Source organism: Dryas octopetala, chromosome 7, assembly GCF_963921425.1.
Source record: "Dryas octopetala chromosome 7, drDryOcto1.1, whole genome shotgun sequence".
Lineage (NCBI taxonomy): Eukaryota > Viridiplantae > Streptophyta > Magnoliopsida > Rosales > Rosaceae > Dryas > Dryas octopetala.
In genome coordinates, this window is record NC_141372.1 from 12,059,826 (window position 1) to 12,076,196 (window position 16,371).

The 16,371-nt window shown below is 33.2% G+C and overlaps 2 protein-coding genes across 2 annotated transcripts; one reads left to right on the forward strand and one right to left on the reverse strand.

Annotated features, from left to right (window-relative positions):
* The first annotated feature begins 2,308 nt into the window (after nucleotides 1–2,308).
* On the forward strand, nucleotides 2,309–9,611 carry LOC147279742 (nucleic acid binding/RNA binding protein). Its single transcript, XM_086250327.1, has 8 exons — nucleotides 2,309–2,526; nucleotides 4,548–4,616; nucleotides 5,277–5,396; nucleotides 5,848–5,930; nucleotides 6,045–6,120; nucleotides 7,196–7,381; nucleotides 8,025–8,153; nucleotides 9,173–9,611. Exons 1-8 carry the CDS (start codon nucleotides 2,443–2,445, stop codon nucleotides 9,341–9,343), a joined length of 918 nt encoding a protein of 305 aa, XP_086106453.1. The 5' UTR covers nucleotides 2,309–2,442; the 3' UTR covers nucleotides 9,344–9,611.
* Nucleotides 9,612–11,289: 1,678 nt separating this feature from the next.
* Nucleotides 11,290–15,693, reverse strand: LOC147279743 (protein NRT1/ PTR FAMILY 4.3-like). The gene is made up of 5 exons (XM_086250636.1): nucleotides 15,390–15,693; nucleotides 14,938–15,155; nucleotides 14,011–14,466; nucleotides 12,666–12,811; nucleotides 11,290–12,440 (listed from the first exon to the last, which is right to left on the reverse strand). The coding sequence occupies exons 1-5, from the start codon at nucleotides 15,547–15,549 to the stop codon at nucleotides 11,537–11,539; spliced, it is 1,884 nt and encodes a 627-aa protein (XP_086106762.1). The 5' UTR covers nucleotides 15,550–15,693; the 3' UTR covers nucleotides 11,290–11,536.
* Between the last annotated feature and the right edge of the window lie 678 nt (nucleotides 15,694–16,371).

Here is a 16,371-nt window from a genome sequence, read left to right on the forward strand (position 1 = left end):
TGCCCATTCATGTTTACCAAGAGAAGTTGAATGTGGAATACATGCTTTATGATCAATGATCTGTATCGCATCCACATCCAAACTACCGCAAAAAATACTGTTGCTCATCCTTCCCTTCGGCTCCGGTGAGATTTCCAGAGAGTGAAAGTGAGAGTTGAATGAAAGAGGGAGGGGAAGGTGGGTTTTTTTTTTTTATAAAGTTATTCTTAGTTTTTAATATTTTAAATAGTTTTTGTAATTTTTTATTATTTTGTTGTCCATAAGGCAAACATGTGACATCCACATCACTAAAAGAGATCGGTCAACAAAGCCATGTAGGCAATTAATGATTTTATTGATGGTTTTTGTTATTTGTCATATTTTTTCTTAATTAATGGACACACTTGAAAGATTTTTTTATTAATGGACCGCTTGAAATACTCTCATTAGTAAATTGTAATAGAGCCTTTTAATTTTTAAGTTATTGAATTTGTTAAAAGAATTTTTTATTATATTAATATTATCTATATTATATGACACACTGGCATGGTCACTTCTCGTTTACTTTCATAATCCTATTGCTTCCACATAGGCAAACACGTTAGCAAAGATGTAGGTCTCTCTTTGCTACGTTATCACTTAACCGTTGATCAGATAGTCCAAAAAGAAGAGTGTATATTAAAAAGAAATTTTAAACGTATTAAATTGAAAGGAAAAAAAAAATTTTACCTCAAAAATAAATTTGATTATTGTGGTTTTAAACTCCGGATTTGGTCATTGTGTTTGCCATTATTTGCAATTTAAAGACGTTTTATAACCAAAATGAAATTGTTCTCAAATTAAGGTCCCATTCGGGATTGCGGTGAAGAACCCAAAAACTGCTGTATATGACAATTCTCAATCACATACAGCAGTTTGGGTGTTTGGTAAAAAAATAAAAAACTGCTTTCCCCCACAATTCTCAACTCCCTATAGCAAAAACATAAAGTAGGTTTCTAGATGTTTTTGAAAACTGCAGTGAATCACAACAATGAATATTTTATTTTACCCATACTACCCTTATTGATTTCTATAATTTTTATTTGTTTATTTTAAATTAAAAAATATGTCCATTGTTAGTTATATTTTATATTGTGATAATTAATTATGATATTTTATTTGTACGATTAAAATTATAATATACTTAAAAAAATAATAGGAATACTTATTTAATAATGTTGTTCTTAAAAAAATTAATGCTAATAAAAATTTGTAGCCACAAATTTAAAAAATAAGTAAAAGAACATTTTAGTTTTACCAAACAAATAAGTGAAAAACACTTTCAACATCATGTCCATTTTAGTAATTATACACAGTCACATCACTTTTATATTAACATTTACCAAACACTTTGATACTGTTTTTTGCACTCACAGCACTTTTGAAAACATAGTTTACCAAACACTCAACTGCTTTACTTTACTGCTGACTTAACTTCATAGTTGTTTTACTTCACAGCTGTTTTTTCTCACAGCAATACCAAACTGGCCCTAAAACTAATAAACTTGCAAATTTTATTTAAAAATGACAAAAAATCATATATGTAACCTTCAATTTAATTTTTAAACAAAAATTAAAATTTTGAGTTTGTTAAAATTGTCCTTATATTGCAAAAAACATAATATACATGGACCAAATGTGAAATTTTGAAATCACATAGACTAAATATGTTTACGGAATAGAACACAAGGACTAAAAATGTTTTTTTTCCCCAAATTAAAAAAAGACTTCCATTTAGGTCCTCTAATTTTACAATTTACTGACTAAAGTCTTATGATTTTTAAAATTCTAACTAAAGTCCAATAATATTGTAAACATTTCATGGTTTGTCGGCTTTATATTAGGTTTAAAGTTCAACAGTGTATTTTTACTTATTCTTCAATATTTGAATATTGTAATTGAAGTCCAATAATATTGTAAAACCATTTTCGAGTGTTCAACAATGCATTATTATTTCTTCCTCAAGTCCTGGTTTTTCGACTTTATATTAAGTTTTAATTCAGAATTAAAATCTAACATGTAGCGTCCATAGACTTTATTCTATACCCTAAGAAGGTATGAGGTGAATCGTATCCTATACTCTCAAAAAAATAAAAAAATAATGACATATTTCTTTGACAAGACAATTGTCAAAAGACTTTATTTAGAAAAAATAATTTTTTTTTTAAATAAAAAATGTTAAAAAGACAAAATTCTAATTTTTTCTTAAAAAAATTGGAAAGGAATGGAGCAAGTTGTAAATCGACCAAAAGCTAGGGTGCAAGTTGTGAACCCTTTTTATTATACGATTCATGTTTAGGTTCATCACTACTATTCTCTTCTCTTTGGCATTGATCGACTATTCTCTTCTTTTCAATCTTTGTTTCTGCTTCTGCAAAAATCTCTCAGAAGCAACAAATAATCTCTAAATTATAAAACTAAAAAATGCAAGGAGGAGGAGGAGGAGAAGAGCTAAGCATAGAAGAGCTGGCCTCCAATCTCACCACGTACAAAGATCAGCTTCAGCAGGTCCCCGTCTGCCTTCTTTTTTCTTTTCCCTCTTCTTCTGCTTCTTATTTAATTTATGCGCGCTTAAGTATCAATTTAAGTTTTACTACTTTGTCGACATGTTATGATTAGGGTTTATTGGAATTCGATTAGTTGTTATTGGAATGAAATTAGGGTTTTTCTTAACTTGATACAAATTATAATAGAATTAGCCTCTTTAGGTTTAAGCACTCACTGAAAGAAACCCTTTTCTCCGAATTTTCATGGTAGCTGCCTCAGCATGAAACCAAAATCAAGAAAGTGAGAAAGTGAGAAAGTGAGAAAATTTAAAATTTTGTTTTTACTGGGTGCCGTTGATGATTGCACTGTATAAAATACGGTCAACATTATCAACGTCCTGCAGTTTACTACCTTGGAAATTGAGATCAATGTATATGTATGCCTGTATGTACATAATTGGGGACTATTAGATATGGGTAGCCATGCCCATATGTAATCTGAGTTTGCTTATCTCCTATTTTACTTGTTGAATTAGAGTGGACAATTTTTTCTGCTTGTTTGTTGATTTTAAATTGTTGGAAAATCATTTTTTATTCGTATGGCAAGGTTCTGCCTTTGCTGCTAAACCGCCATTAATAAGGTTTATACCATTGCTTTGGAATTCGAGTCAATGATTATGGGAAGTTAGGTTGTAAGTATTAATAGACAGGGCCTTGGTTTATACACTAAACGCATGTCTTCATGTCCTATCCTTGAAAAATACAATTTATGTATGTCGTTTGTAATAGAGAGTTTTAGATTGAGTGGTAGAAAATTCATCTTTGGAAGAATCTTAATTTGAAGACTAACAAATTGGTTAATCACTATTGAACAAATTATAGTGTAAAAGGGGCAATGGACAGCTTTGTCCTATATAAGCAAAAGTATATGTAGCCTTATGGGGCATTGGACTTATTGCGACATGTAATTCATCCGGACAAATATGCTAGGGCACAACTTCAATACTTTTCTCTTTACTAAATATAGACATGTATTAAATGTGTAATTTGATGCTTTTGGTGTAAATGTGATTTCTTGTTTTTTTTTTCCCTCTCAGTATGATACATCAATGGAAAGCTTAGGAGTATTTTTATCATGTCCTTTGATTAATGAGATTGGGACAATGTTTATTTACTGAACTTCTACCATTTTCTGTAATGCTTAATTATGAACTACACTGCTAGTAATATTGGTGATACATAATTTTGGAGTGAAAATCATGATATGAACTCCGTTTAATCTTTAATCTCACTGAACTGCATTCCTCAAAATATAAGCGTTTGCTTGCAAAAAAAATTGAATAATTGTTTGGATAGAGAATCAGTCAATTGAAATAAATCAACTTCTAGTTGCTAAGTAACCCTGAATTTGCTAAAATATAAAAAAGTTCTGCTTTCCTCTCAAATAAAGCCTTCTCCACTTTGACTACTGATTGGGAATTTCATATCCTGAAGAGTCCTTCCTAGTGATACTTTTAGCAGGTCATATTTTATAGACTACTGGCACTAACCACACTGCCTTTTTTTTTCCTTGGCTTTCAGTTTCTATGAGTTTCAGGTAGGGATTCCTTTGTGTAAATTTATTTTACATATTATGATTTTATTTGAGATTTAATCCATTTTACAAAAGAAAGTTTTTTTTTTTTTGAGTATTTTGGTAATTTGAACAAAAAAGTAGAAATTACATCTAGGCACCTAGCTCTACCATTACTTATTTTACTTGGATAGGCATTCTGTTTTTCTATGGTTGGATTTTCCAACTTTAATTTATCAGGATCCTGGAGTTTAATTCTGCGGCGTTACAATGAACACACAGTTAGGTTGTGTTTTATTATTGTCTTATAGTTGTTATTACAAAGTTTTGACCATCAAAATAAAAAATTTGAACTAGTTGGCGTCTTGTATTCTTAATCGTATCTTGAAAATTATATGCTGTGAATCACTCTATGTATTGTCTTGTAGATTGTGATTTTGTGTAATGACTTTTCCCATCCTCTGGATCAGGTCAAGGAGCTTTTAGCTGATGATCCAGGGAACTCTGAGTATGCTGACATGGAAAGAGAGCTAAATGAGGTATCTTTTTGTTTATTTTTTAATTATTTTCGGGTTAAAATTGCATGTAAATTTTGTCATATAATTTGATCCATTCCGACATTTTTGGAACTCTCTTGTTTGTTTTTGAGTTTGTAGTGTAGAGGTCTCATTTTAATGTTCCTTTGCGAAAGCAGAGTCAAGATCTTCTCTAGCCCTTAGGGATGACAACCAAGTGCAGTTACTATTAATATGGATGTCTAGGTTTTCAATGCAATTATCATTCTTCTTTTATTTCTTCCTTCTCTCTTTTGAAGGAGTCAACATGTTGCACAAACTAGCAACACCAATTAACTGCTATGGCACCTGTGGAGGTTTGTTTTCATAACAGGGTTGAATAAGGTGAGGATGGTTTTTATGTTAAATAAAGTTCATACACTCCAGAAATTGGAACTCTGGAGAATTTAGAAACAAAGGATCTTTAGAGCTTCATCAAGATGCATGTCACTTCTATCTTGGTTCCTTTGCAGGTGTGCTATGTGTGGTGATGGTCAGCTTTCTCTTTCTCTATCACCTGATTTCAGATGTGCACACTGAGATTCTAAATTTGAATTTTGACAATAATTTGCTCTTTTTTTATGTTAACAACTATATGTATATGCTTGTTCAAATTAGGCTTGCGCTGAAGTTATGATAATGCAGGTAATTGCTCTGACAGAAGAACTACTTGAAACTGCAAAGCAAAATCAGAATTCTGGATCAGATAGTGGGACAAGTGCTAATGCATCTCCTAGTTTGCCCCAGTCTCAGAGGAATGAAAATGTAAATTGGCATCCTTGCATGATTTTGTTTGTTTGTATGTTTTTATTGTTTTTTGTTTTGTTTTTGTGTTTTTAGTTACGTTTTATGGGGAAAATATCCTTTACCTTTTGTGTCAGTTACACTTACCATGTATTCTGTGGCATGTGGTGGTATGTGGAAATGTGCTTATGTTTGTGGTAAGGCATGATTGACGTGAAATAATTTTGTTTCTCATAGGGTTCTAGACCGGGATTCTATATAAAAATTTTCTGAATAACCTACTTACTTGAGTTCCACTTCCAAAGAATTTGAAAGCCTACTTGCTTGTAGGGGTTTTGAATTTTATTCCAACATTTACTAGTATTTTAAGCGCAGCAATGCATTCTATTAAACTAATTACCTTTATGAATGTTTACTGTTGTTGGATCTTTCTCTCATCTTTTTGTGGTCTTTATATTCTTTTCTCATGTAGGATTCAGGCAGCATTTCTGATTATCATGACAAGTTTCCTCCTGGTACAAAAGTTCAAGCTGTTTGGAGTGAAGATGGGGAGTGGTATGTGAGAAAAAAACAGAGATCTGAATTTTAATAAATTTATGTTTACAAGTTTCTACATTTTTTTTACCTTTCTTTTTCTTTTTGTCTGTGTTTGATTAGTTGAATGTTCAGGTATGATGCAACAATCGATTCTCTTACTCCAAATGGGTATTATGTTACTTATGATGGCTGGGGGAATAAAGAAGAGGTATGATTTCTCAGACACATTCATTCATTATGGGTTTAATTTAATAATGCATCTCCTAGTCATATTCATATTGAGGTTTCTTGTATAAAGGTTGTGTCCATATCTTATATACATATATTAGCCAGAAATCCTTGTTCCAAGATTTATCTATGATTACTACTTTGGAATAAATGTATAGTGAGTGGTGTGTGTGTGTGTGTGTGTGTGTGTGTGTGTGTGTGTGTGAGAGAGAGAGAGAGAGAGAGAGAGAGAGAGAGAGAGAGAGAGAGATCACTACTATCACATTTTTTGGGATTACGATTTGGTAGTGGATAATTGAAGATGTTGTGATTCCACATCAATGTTTTTAACTCAAACGATATGTACAAACATGTAAAAAGCCTGACACTCTAATAACAACAGAACAAGACACCAAAACAACCAGATTTACAGAAAAAATAGCAACAAACATTGCTTCACCACAGGCAGCCAATCAACATAATATTTGCAAAAGAAGTCTCTAAAATCTGCAGTAACCAATGCCCACATCAATGTGACCTCCATTAATGTGGGCAGTGGACCACCTTTTGGCCACTGCATCGGCATGCCACCTGGCCAATTTCCTGACCCCTGGATCTTTTGCCTTGCCTGCTAATGGCAATAAATATGTTAGTTCTTTACCTGAAAAAAATATCGTATTCTATTTATGTAGTGAATTTTCATGTGTTTCATATAATTGGAATTTCAATGAATGAAGGAATGATTTATTATTTGGTTCTCGAAGTTATCTCACCTATTATTCTATTTTTGAAATGACAATTTTGAAGTGACAACATAGCTTTTCCTCTCCTATTCTGGCCTTAAAAGTTTTTTCTGCAAGTTAATATCTGAGGTTTTTGATCTCTTTCTACTGTCTTATTTGATCTCCATTTGTTATTATTTGTTCATCCCTTTTATATCGCATATTTGCTACCCTTTTTATGTTTTTTTTCTCTTAAACCTGTATTTTCGTTAATCTATTCTTTTTCTTTATCTTTTTTTTTTTTTTTTTAAATAAAATAAAATATTGGCATGCCTCTGATGGTTTCTATCCCAGGTGGATCCAGCCAATGTAAGGCCAATTCAAGAAGGGGCTGTCGATACTTTGCTGGAAGCGGAAAAGGTTGCTGAAGCCACAAAACAAGCAATCAAAAGGAAGATTGCACAAGCTGCTTCTGTTGACTTTCAATCACGAAGTTTACCAGCAAAACTTCGTATAGAACCTGATGATCCTGAGGATGTGGTATTTAATCGATCTATATCTAATTTATTATTATTTTACTATACCAAACTGTGGATGTGGTGATGCATTTGCAGGACAAAAATATCTTTAATGAGATATAATCTTTTTTCGCATACCCTTAAATCCTCTAAAGAAGTTGGCCTTAAAGATAATCTTAATTTTTCGTATAGTTCAAAGTAGATTAAATAAAAATAACAGCAACCACTAAGATAAAAGTGGTTTTTTTTTTTTTTTTTTTTTTTTAGCAATGCTAATCACTAAATCATAATTATATTATCTTTATGAATGCCATAAATTATGAAAAAGTGAAGTTAGTATAATTTTTTTTTTTTGCATCACCTAAATTAAATGCTTTGTGAGATAAAACTATGACAGTTTTTGTAAGTATTTAATTTTTAAATAAAATTATTAAAAATTAAACTTTGCTATTGATTGTTTAATATTCAATATTATATATAAAAATTGGTTCACTTTGGTAATTTAGAGAACTGTTAGTTTTTTCTGGTGGGATAAGCAATCAAATTTGTTAGAACTAGTTTGATATGATGCTTGAAATTGTTTTGTCAGTATTATATTTTTTTTCGTTTATGCCAACTGTTATGGTATGATGTTTTCATGTGCTTGTCAACTTCAAAATTCACAGAAAATTGCGAAACGCAAAAAGATACATGCTTTTAAGTCGAAGATGAGGATGGAGCAACTAGAAGTTACGCAGAATAAACGTCAAAATGCTTGGCAACAGTTCCAGACAACCAAAGGCAAGACTAAGAAGGTATGTTTGGTAGACATTTTTACATTTCGATTGACTTGCATTGCTCTGATTGGTCTTTACCAAGGGGCAATAGTATCAGTTGTTTTATTTTGTTTACACACGTGTGTTTATAGATCACTAGTTTGGTAGTATTTTCTTATTTTGCAGTGCTTGCCTTAATATAAAATAGAAAGGCAGAGAAATACGAGTTTGGGTCTTGTGTTTATGGCCAATACTATGTCATTTGAAGAGTCTCCATATAATTTTCTTTCTAATATAAACCATAAACGTTTAACCTCAATCTCAAAGATAATGTTGTTTTGGCACAAACACAATATTGAAGCAGAAATATAAGTAGAGATTCCATTTCGAGAAACAAATGCACATATGTAAAATTTTACTAGTCATCCCACATGCGCAGAACATATGTGAGATTGCTTTCCTATTAAATAGTAAGGTAACCGAAAAGTAAATCATAAATTCAAATAAAGTTAATAAATGATAAATGTTTAAAATGGAAATAATATAGCATCAAATATGGAAATGAAAGAGAAATGTCACCCAAAGGAAAGAAAGAGGTGGACACATGTCATCCACATGCTTACTGTAAGTTGTGGTTTAAATTTCCTTTTGCGTCCAAGATTTTGTGTTGCACATAGGAAGTGGTGGAATTTGATCTTTGATGGATTTACAATGTCGATCATGAGCTTGAGTTAATTTATTAGGAACATCATACTCGCACATAATCATGTAATCTTTAGCACATTCAAGTATGCGGTTGCATAGACAGTTTTTTATTTTTTATTTTTTTGAACTTTACATTGGCCCATTTGAATATGAAAGATCGACAATCACCAATTGAAAGCTATCAAGAAACAGAAAAATAACAACCTAAAAGTACGTATAAAAAGGGACTCCTACCCAACTGTGGACAAGTTTCAACCTGGCCTATTCTAAGGATTGGCCTGGTATTTAAGCACCTCTCTCTGTTCATAGTGTTCATTCACATGTCCCAGATCTGTAACTTGTTGCATTTTCAGATTGGCTTCTTTTCTGGACGCAAGCGGGAGAGCATCTTCAAATCTCCCGAGGATCCGTTTGGTAAGGTTGGGGTGACTGGAAGTGGGAAGGGTTTGACAGAGTTTCAGAAGAGGGAAAAACACTTGCATCTCAAAGGGGGAACAGCTGAGAATGATGAAGAGGCTCCTTAGCTCCAATATTATCTATCTTCTTGCTTTTGCTGTACCTGTTCAAAAGGTTCAGTGTGACCTTGTAACTCAGAACCCATTGGTAATGCCATGCGTGGAGTTGGAACATAAGAAAATGGGTATTTGAAACTGTAATGTTCTTACTTACCATCATGGTTATTACTGCTATAATAGTTTCCTCTCCCTCCTTTTGAGTTGCTTAAAGCTTGTTTGTATAATTGAATTTGGTTATGCCGTTTCTGTCTTGAAATGAAACAATGGGTTCATATCATCCATTAAATTGATAACTCAAAGAAAGATCATTTTTAACCCCCCCTTTAAAAAAAAAAAAAAGATTTTAAACTGTATAGGTTTACCTGCCACCTCATTATTTACTTGCCACAGTATTCAATCAAATGACTGCTGTAATTCTCTTTTTCTCCTTTACATATTCTCTTCTCCGAGTACAAATATATACATCAATTATAAAGGGTATTTTAAATAGTTTATGAACAAAAAAAGATTTCAAATTCACATATTAATTAATGAAACTTAAAATATAGCAAGTCAATAAACAATGGCTTCTGTGGCTTCAGATCATCCATTAAATTGATAGCAAAAAGAAAGATCATTTTTAACCACAAAAAAAAAATGTGATTTTAAATTGTATAGCTTTGACGGCCACTTCATTATTTACTTGTCACATTATTCAATTAAAAGACTATTGTAGTTCTTTTTTTTCTCCCTTACATTTTTTTTTGGCTCAAATACAAATACATCTATCAATTATAAAGATTATTTCAAGTTGGTTTATGAATAAAAAAGATTTTGAATTTACACATTAACTAACGAAAACTTAAAAAAATAGCACGTCCGATTTATGTCCAAAAAAATGTTAAATCATATTTTGTAATTGTATGTAGCTAATGTGACATTTTTAATGATATAGACACCAAATTTATGTCATGTGGTAAAAAAACAAAAAATATCAAACCTTTAAAAAAAAAAACAAAAACAAAAAATTTGAGAACACCCTGCAGATCCCTTACCCACCCACCATCCTCCCACTGTATATTAAAAATTAGACATCGGCTATGTCCAGCATGGCATTTAACATAATATAACCAACCCAAAGGAAATGATAGGAGTCACAACAATAAAATAGGATCTTGTGCTTATTGTACTCCATCCTCCCCTACCTCTTACATAGTCCTCACTCCTCATTGTGGTGGTGCAAGTTTTTTTTTGTTTTTTGGTTTTTATTTTGGTGCAAGTGGTGCAAGCTATTATCAGATCCGTGAGCGATGGAGGAACCTGCCATGAATAGCTACTAGCTTTCTTTTGGGGTTGGGGGCCGGTGGACCCTCTCCTCCAACATGCTTATCTTTTGGCCAACATATGGATGTACAATTTGCCAATGGTTTCAGAAAGATAGGAGGACCCTACAGCACCAACATCAAAACATGTTTGAGACATGTCTCTTTGTAGAAAGGTATATGATTGACGAACAACATGAAAATGGGAACAAACTTCTCTTCTAGTATATTTTCTAATTGATTACATGTACATCTCTCTTCTCTCTCTCTCTCTCTCTCTGGATCACTTTTTCTTTTTGACTTTATTAATAGGCTCATTCATTATCATGTTCCATATGCTTGCATCACATCAAGGTAGTTAGTTTTCCTCTAAATTAAAGAACCCGATCTTTCAAGTAACAAATCATCACCTGCCCGGCCACTTGCTTATTAATTCCCTTTGACATTCAAAAGATAAGCCACAAGATCCTCCTTTTCTTATCAACTCAAATTCCTTATAAAGAAATGTCATAAATTGAATCTTTTTATAATTGACACATTCCCATATACATCTTTAGGCACCGACCGACTCATGAAAGTTCTTGGAAGCTAGTCCTATAAAGTAAGTTATATCTCCTTTACATGCATTGTGTTTTCTTGGATAAGAAAATAAAATGAATGAAAAAAGCTATCTTTATTTTTAACTTGATATTGTTGACTAATTTTTCCTTATTTAACATTTATGAGATGGATTAACTCCAAGACTAGAGGGTGCCCTTATGCATAGCATATATATGTTCTATACATATATATTACAAAAAGTATACATATGAGAGCCTCAATAGAACGCTTCCTTCACAATTCTTAATAACACGACCAACCCTTGCCTATATATATGATATCCATATGTCATTAATTTAATCTATGGTATATTATGGTTATCCCCAATATTATTATTAAATCTATAATGGTTATAATCCTCCTCCATGTGAGTCTCATGCTGAGGTGGTACTGCACTTGATGATGAAGATGGGTTGTGAGAGTACCAATTGGACCAAAATAGATAGTTGAGGAAGTTGAGGAAGCTAAGCCCTGCCAAGAACCAATAGAAAAGGTCTAGCCTGTCTTGGTTCAAATTATTGTGACCAAGCCAACCACCACTTGAAGACCCTGATGAGGTGATCTTATTCACCAAAGACACCAATAGGGAGCTTAGATAGAACCCAAATGAGTATGAGCAATATGTCACTGCAGTTAAAAATGCTTGCATCCCCTTCAAGGATTGCTTGTAAAAGAACTCAATTAGGCCCACTGCAGTCAACATTTCTGACAACCCAAAGATCAAAAATTGTGGGGTGATCCAGAAAATGGACAGTATTTTGTTTGAATTTACAGCTGCGTCCCTTCTCTTCTCCTCCATGATGGCAGCTGCGACCATTGAAAATGTTGCAAAAAATAGGCCAAATCCGATCCTCTGCAATGGGGTGATTCCAGAGTCATGGCGGGTGAATTTTCGGGCAAAAGGGACGAAGAAAATGTCGTAGAGAGGAACAAGGAAGATGAGGATGATGTAAGGGATGGATTGGAGTGAAGCTGGAGGGATGTGGAAGGATTTGGTGAGTTTGGTGTCCATGAGACTTCCTTGTTGGACTGAGAAGGTTTGGAGTTGAGCCAGAATGGTGTTGAAAACTATAGTGGAAGCAAAAATTGGAATAACTGAAAGCAGAATTTTCACTTGCTGAACTTGGGTGATGGTGCACAATCTCCATGGGCTTTCCTTTGTGTTTGTACCATCTTCAATTTTAATGCAAGCCTTGTCCAAGAACCTGATGATCATTTATTAATTTGTCAAAACCCTTATATATATGTGTGTGTGCGCGCGCTATATATGGTATGTAATGTAAGTGAAAATTTTCTTAATTTATTAAGAGATTAAAACTATTTAATATATCTTGTATTTCTCTTTAATTGGGGAAGTGGTAAAAAACATACTCTCAATCAGTTAATAAAGACGACAACTAGCAGTATTATTTTGAAATGAATTTATTTACCTGAACTTTTCAGTATGAAGAAGACTGCCAACGTCAGAAGAGAGAGTGGTATTGTCATTTGACACATTATTGTTTTGGCTTCCATGAAGTAACTGTGGATTAGATGGACAAACCTGCTTTCTCTTTAGTATTGCAGCCACAAAAACCTGAAAAATGATATAGTAGAAAATATGAAACACCAATGTATATAATATCTGAAAATATTACGATTTAATCGTGCATGCATTAGATGATGTAAGTTAGAATTCGTGAATTTGTTAGAAGAATTAAGAAAAGAGCACGTGACACTAAAATGGACACATTTAAATTTTTAAAAATGAAAAAAAAAAAAAAAAAAACTCAAGGTTGCAATGGATGTAGCCATGACAATCCATCTTGGCAACTCATCTGTAGGGATTGCACATCGATAGGAACCCCCACCTTATGAGAGCATTAATTAGATTCAAGCAAAATCATATTTCTAATGTAGGAAATTGAAGCTATGTATCATATATGAAAAGAAAAAAAAGTCATGGAGATCTTCCATTCAATACATCGGCATGTGCAAATAGGCTAACCGTAGAGGTGCAGCACTGGAAGCCATGGCCGCTTTCTTTTGTTTCCCTTTTTGAAAGATATATATGATTAGGGTGGAGATCGAGAAGAGGAAAAAATATATATATAGATGGGGGTAATTTAGGAATAACAGAGCTGAAATAAGTAGATTAATATTTTTTTAAATTTTTTGAAAGGAATGAAAATATGTGGTGGGTAGGAAAATATGAATGGGGTGGAAATAGTACCCTCTTAAGAAAAATGAAAGTAAAAGTAGGAAGACTGATCTCATGTTTTACAATTATATATCATACTATTTTTAGTTTTTGACTTGTTAAAAAAGTATGAATATATAATATATTTAACGACAAATAACAAATAGATAGAATTATTTTAACAATTATTTTGTTAATATTATAGCTACTTTTGCTATATCTAGAGGACCGTGCATATATAAAGCGAGTAGGATATCACAAAATATCACATGTATGTATCACCAAAAAAAATATCACATGTTGCTTAGTTATTTGTCTACATGCATGTAGAATCTTATATTATTCGAATTCGATAACCCACATGTGTAATAATCTTTTTTTAGTCACATAAGCATACAAAATTGCATAGCTATGCATGCTAATCAAAACAGTAAAAACCGATTATATTATATGTAACTGCAGGGATAAAGGGTCCAATATATGTATTATTAACATACTATAATCAATCCTGATAATTAATTGACACACAAGAATCTTTAGAGAAGACTAATTATTCAACATTGGGTAGAGAGTGAAAATGAGTTCAATAATATTACTTGAGCAATGGGGGTAAAAATGCTTCCTTGGGGGGGCTTGTTCCTGTAATAGAGGGTACCAGAGACCAAGCTGATCAACCCCATTGCCATGGCAGCTGCTGAGATTCCAAACCCAACATCCATTCCAGAATGGGTTTGGACCCACACAAGAAGTGTGAGGGCAATGAGCTCTCCCATGCAAAACGCAAAATAGGCAGCATTGAAGTAGGTGGAGATGAGCTTGTTGTTGGATTGTTTGCCACTACAACTGGTGATCATGAACTGGTCAGCTCCATGAGCAATCATGTTGGGCTTGACACACCCACTCCCCAATGCCACCAAGTAAAGTGCCGCAAAGAAGATTAATGCCTTGAACCCTTTTGCTTCAGTACACTGTTCTCCAATATCTGCTGTGTTATTGCATGGGGGTGGCTTTAGCTGGGGAAGATGAGCTTGGACTGATAGTAAGATGAAACCCTGCAAATAATTAATCAGAAAAACTGTCAAGTGAAACCCAATTAAGAAATAAAGAGTCCTTTACATATATATATATAATGTATAAAAAAATATGAACATGTTCTATTGTCAACAGCGTGGCAACTATATATGAATTATGATACGTGTGACTTAGAGCCATTTAGTTTGACATATAGGTAGCATGCGCTCTAATAAAATCTAAAAGTAGAGGTATATATTCAACTACAATCAATTGATAATGAATGGAGAGAACGAAAACTTTATATATTGTCGAATATTACTCTACTTTTTCGATGTGAGATATCTTTTTAACATAAACCATCTGGTAAGATGTGAGGCCCTGGAAGTGGTAGCTAGTGTGGATGGGTATAGATCGAAGAGAGAGACAAAATTAAAATTGAAGTAATTGATGGGCCGAAAGGGAAAAAAGGTAATGGTGAAATGAGAGAATATATAGTATAGCTATAGTACCGAAAGTTCGACAAAGCCAAAGATAAGCATGGTCCAGAAACTCCCAAGATAAGAGTCGGAGAGATAGCCACCAAGAAGGGCCAAGAGAAAGACAGTTCCAATGAAGTTTGTCACTATGTTCGCCGCCTCAGATAGAGGGAAGTGCATCTCATTTATCACGTATGTTATAAGGTTGTTCCCAACTGCAGCAATTCCCATTATCTCAAATGCTTGAAGCCCTGCAAATTATATATATATTTTAATTATACACATACATATATACCAATTTTATCATCAATTCAATTATGACAAATAAATAATCAAATGTCATATATATGTAAACTAAAATGATGTGGTAGTGTTTCCTTTATTTATAAAAAGTCGAACTGAAATAAGTAATTAACTAGAGGATCGATCGACGATCGAGGAATATGATGAACAAGAATAGCAAGGAATATATAGGTGGGGCCTACCAAGAACAAATGCAGCAGCTTTCATACCACCATGCTTGGTAGGATTGGAAGGTCTGCCTCTCCAATCAACACTGACCACCTCTTGATGATCACCCATTTCAGAGACGTTGATGCTCTCAACTTTGTGATTCTGCAGCTGCCTCCTTTGTTCCGTTTCCATCTCTCTCTCTCTCTCTCTCTCTAAACTAGGAAGGGGGGAGGGAGACAGAGACTTGTGAAGGATGGCTGCAGTTAAGGTTGTTGTGTTGGTCTAGTAATGCTGAATCTGAGGCAAGTGGGTTGTTCTCAATTTATAGGCCAAGCTCTGAGCTCTCCTTGCATTGCTAGCTTTTGTCAGATTATTGTAGCCAAAAATAAAAATAATAATAATAATCAAAGTTTTAAATCCACACGCACTATAACACGTGGATAACACTTCCACCAGGAAAAAAAGGCCATTCGATAGATGTGCAGTTCCAACTTGCAATTAAACGCATTGCTTTGACGCTGTGGCACTAATAGTAATAATGAAATTAAGAAGCGTTTGGTACCTTTGGGTTGCATCCGGCAGTTATCCATATTCGACGGGATCCATAGAGTTGACATGTTGAGTTGCCTTTGTTTGGACCCCGGGTGGACCATATTAGCACCGTGTGTTTTGGTAACAACTAATTCCACTGTTTTTTTTTTCCTGTTTTTTTTTTTTTTTTTGTTGAGTTCATTAACTTTTAAGGTACTCACAACCCAAAAAGTTAATAAAAAATACTGAATTTCACAAATTTAATTTTAAGATAACATCAACCCACTAATAACCATAAATATAATTTTCAAGTAACATCAACCCACCTAAAACTATAAATTTAATTTTTAGGTAACATAAACTCACTCACAACCTAAAATAGTTTCAGCACTATGTAAACAAATTTAATTGTAAAAAAGTTTCAATTTTCACTGGAGTTTTAATTTTTTACTCGCAGTTTCAATTATGGAGAACACTCTTATA

Bases quoted from the DNA above. Each gene is read 5' to 3' on its own strand.
- LOC147279742 (XM_086250327.1), top strand. From the start codon at position 2,443: ATGCAAGGAGGAGGAGGAGGAGAAGAGCTAAGCATAGAAGAGCTGGCC. The intron at 5,931-6,044 runs GTATGTGAGAAA...TTGAATGTTCAG, and splicing joins TGGAGTGAAGATGGGGAGTG to GTATGATGCAACAATCGATT. The intron at 8,154-9,172 runs GTATGTTTGGTA...TTGCATTTTCAG, and splicing joins CCAAAGGCAAGACTAAGAAG to ATTGGCTTCTTTTCTGGACG.
- LOC147279743 (XM_086250636.1), bottom strand. From the start codon at position 15,549: ATGGAAACGGAACAAAGGAGGCAGCTGCAGAATCACAAAGTTGAGAGC. The intron at 14,467-14,937 runs GTACTATAGCTA...AATTATTTGCAG, and splicing joins TTGGCTTTGTCGAACTTTCG to GGTTTCATCTTACTATCAGT. The intron at 12,812-14,010 runs GTAATATTATTG...ATCATTTTTCAG, and splicing joins TTTTTACCCCCATTGCTCAA to GTTTTTGTGGCTGCAATACT.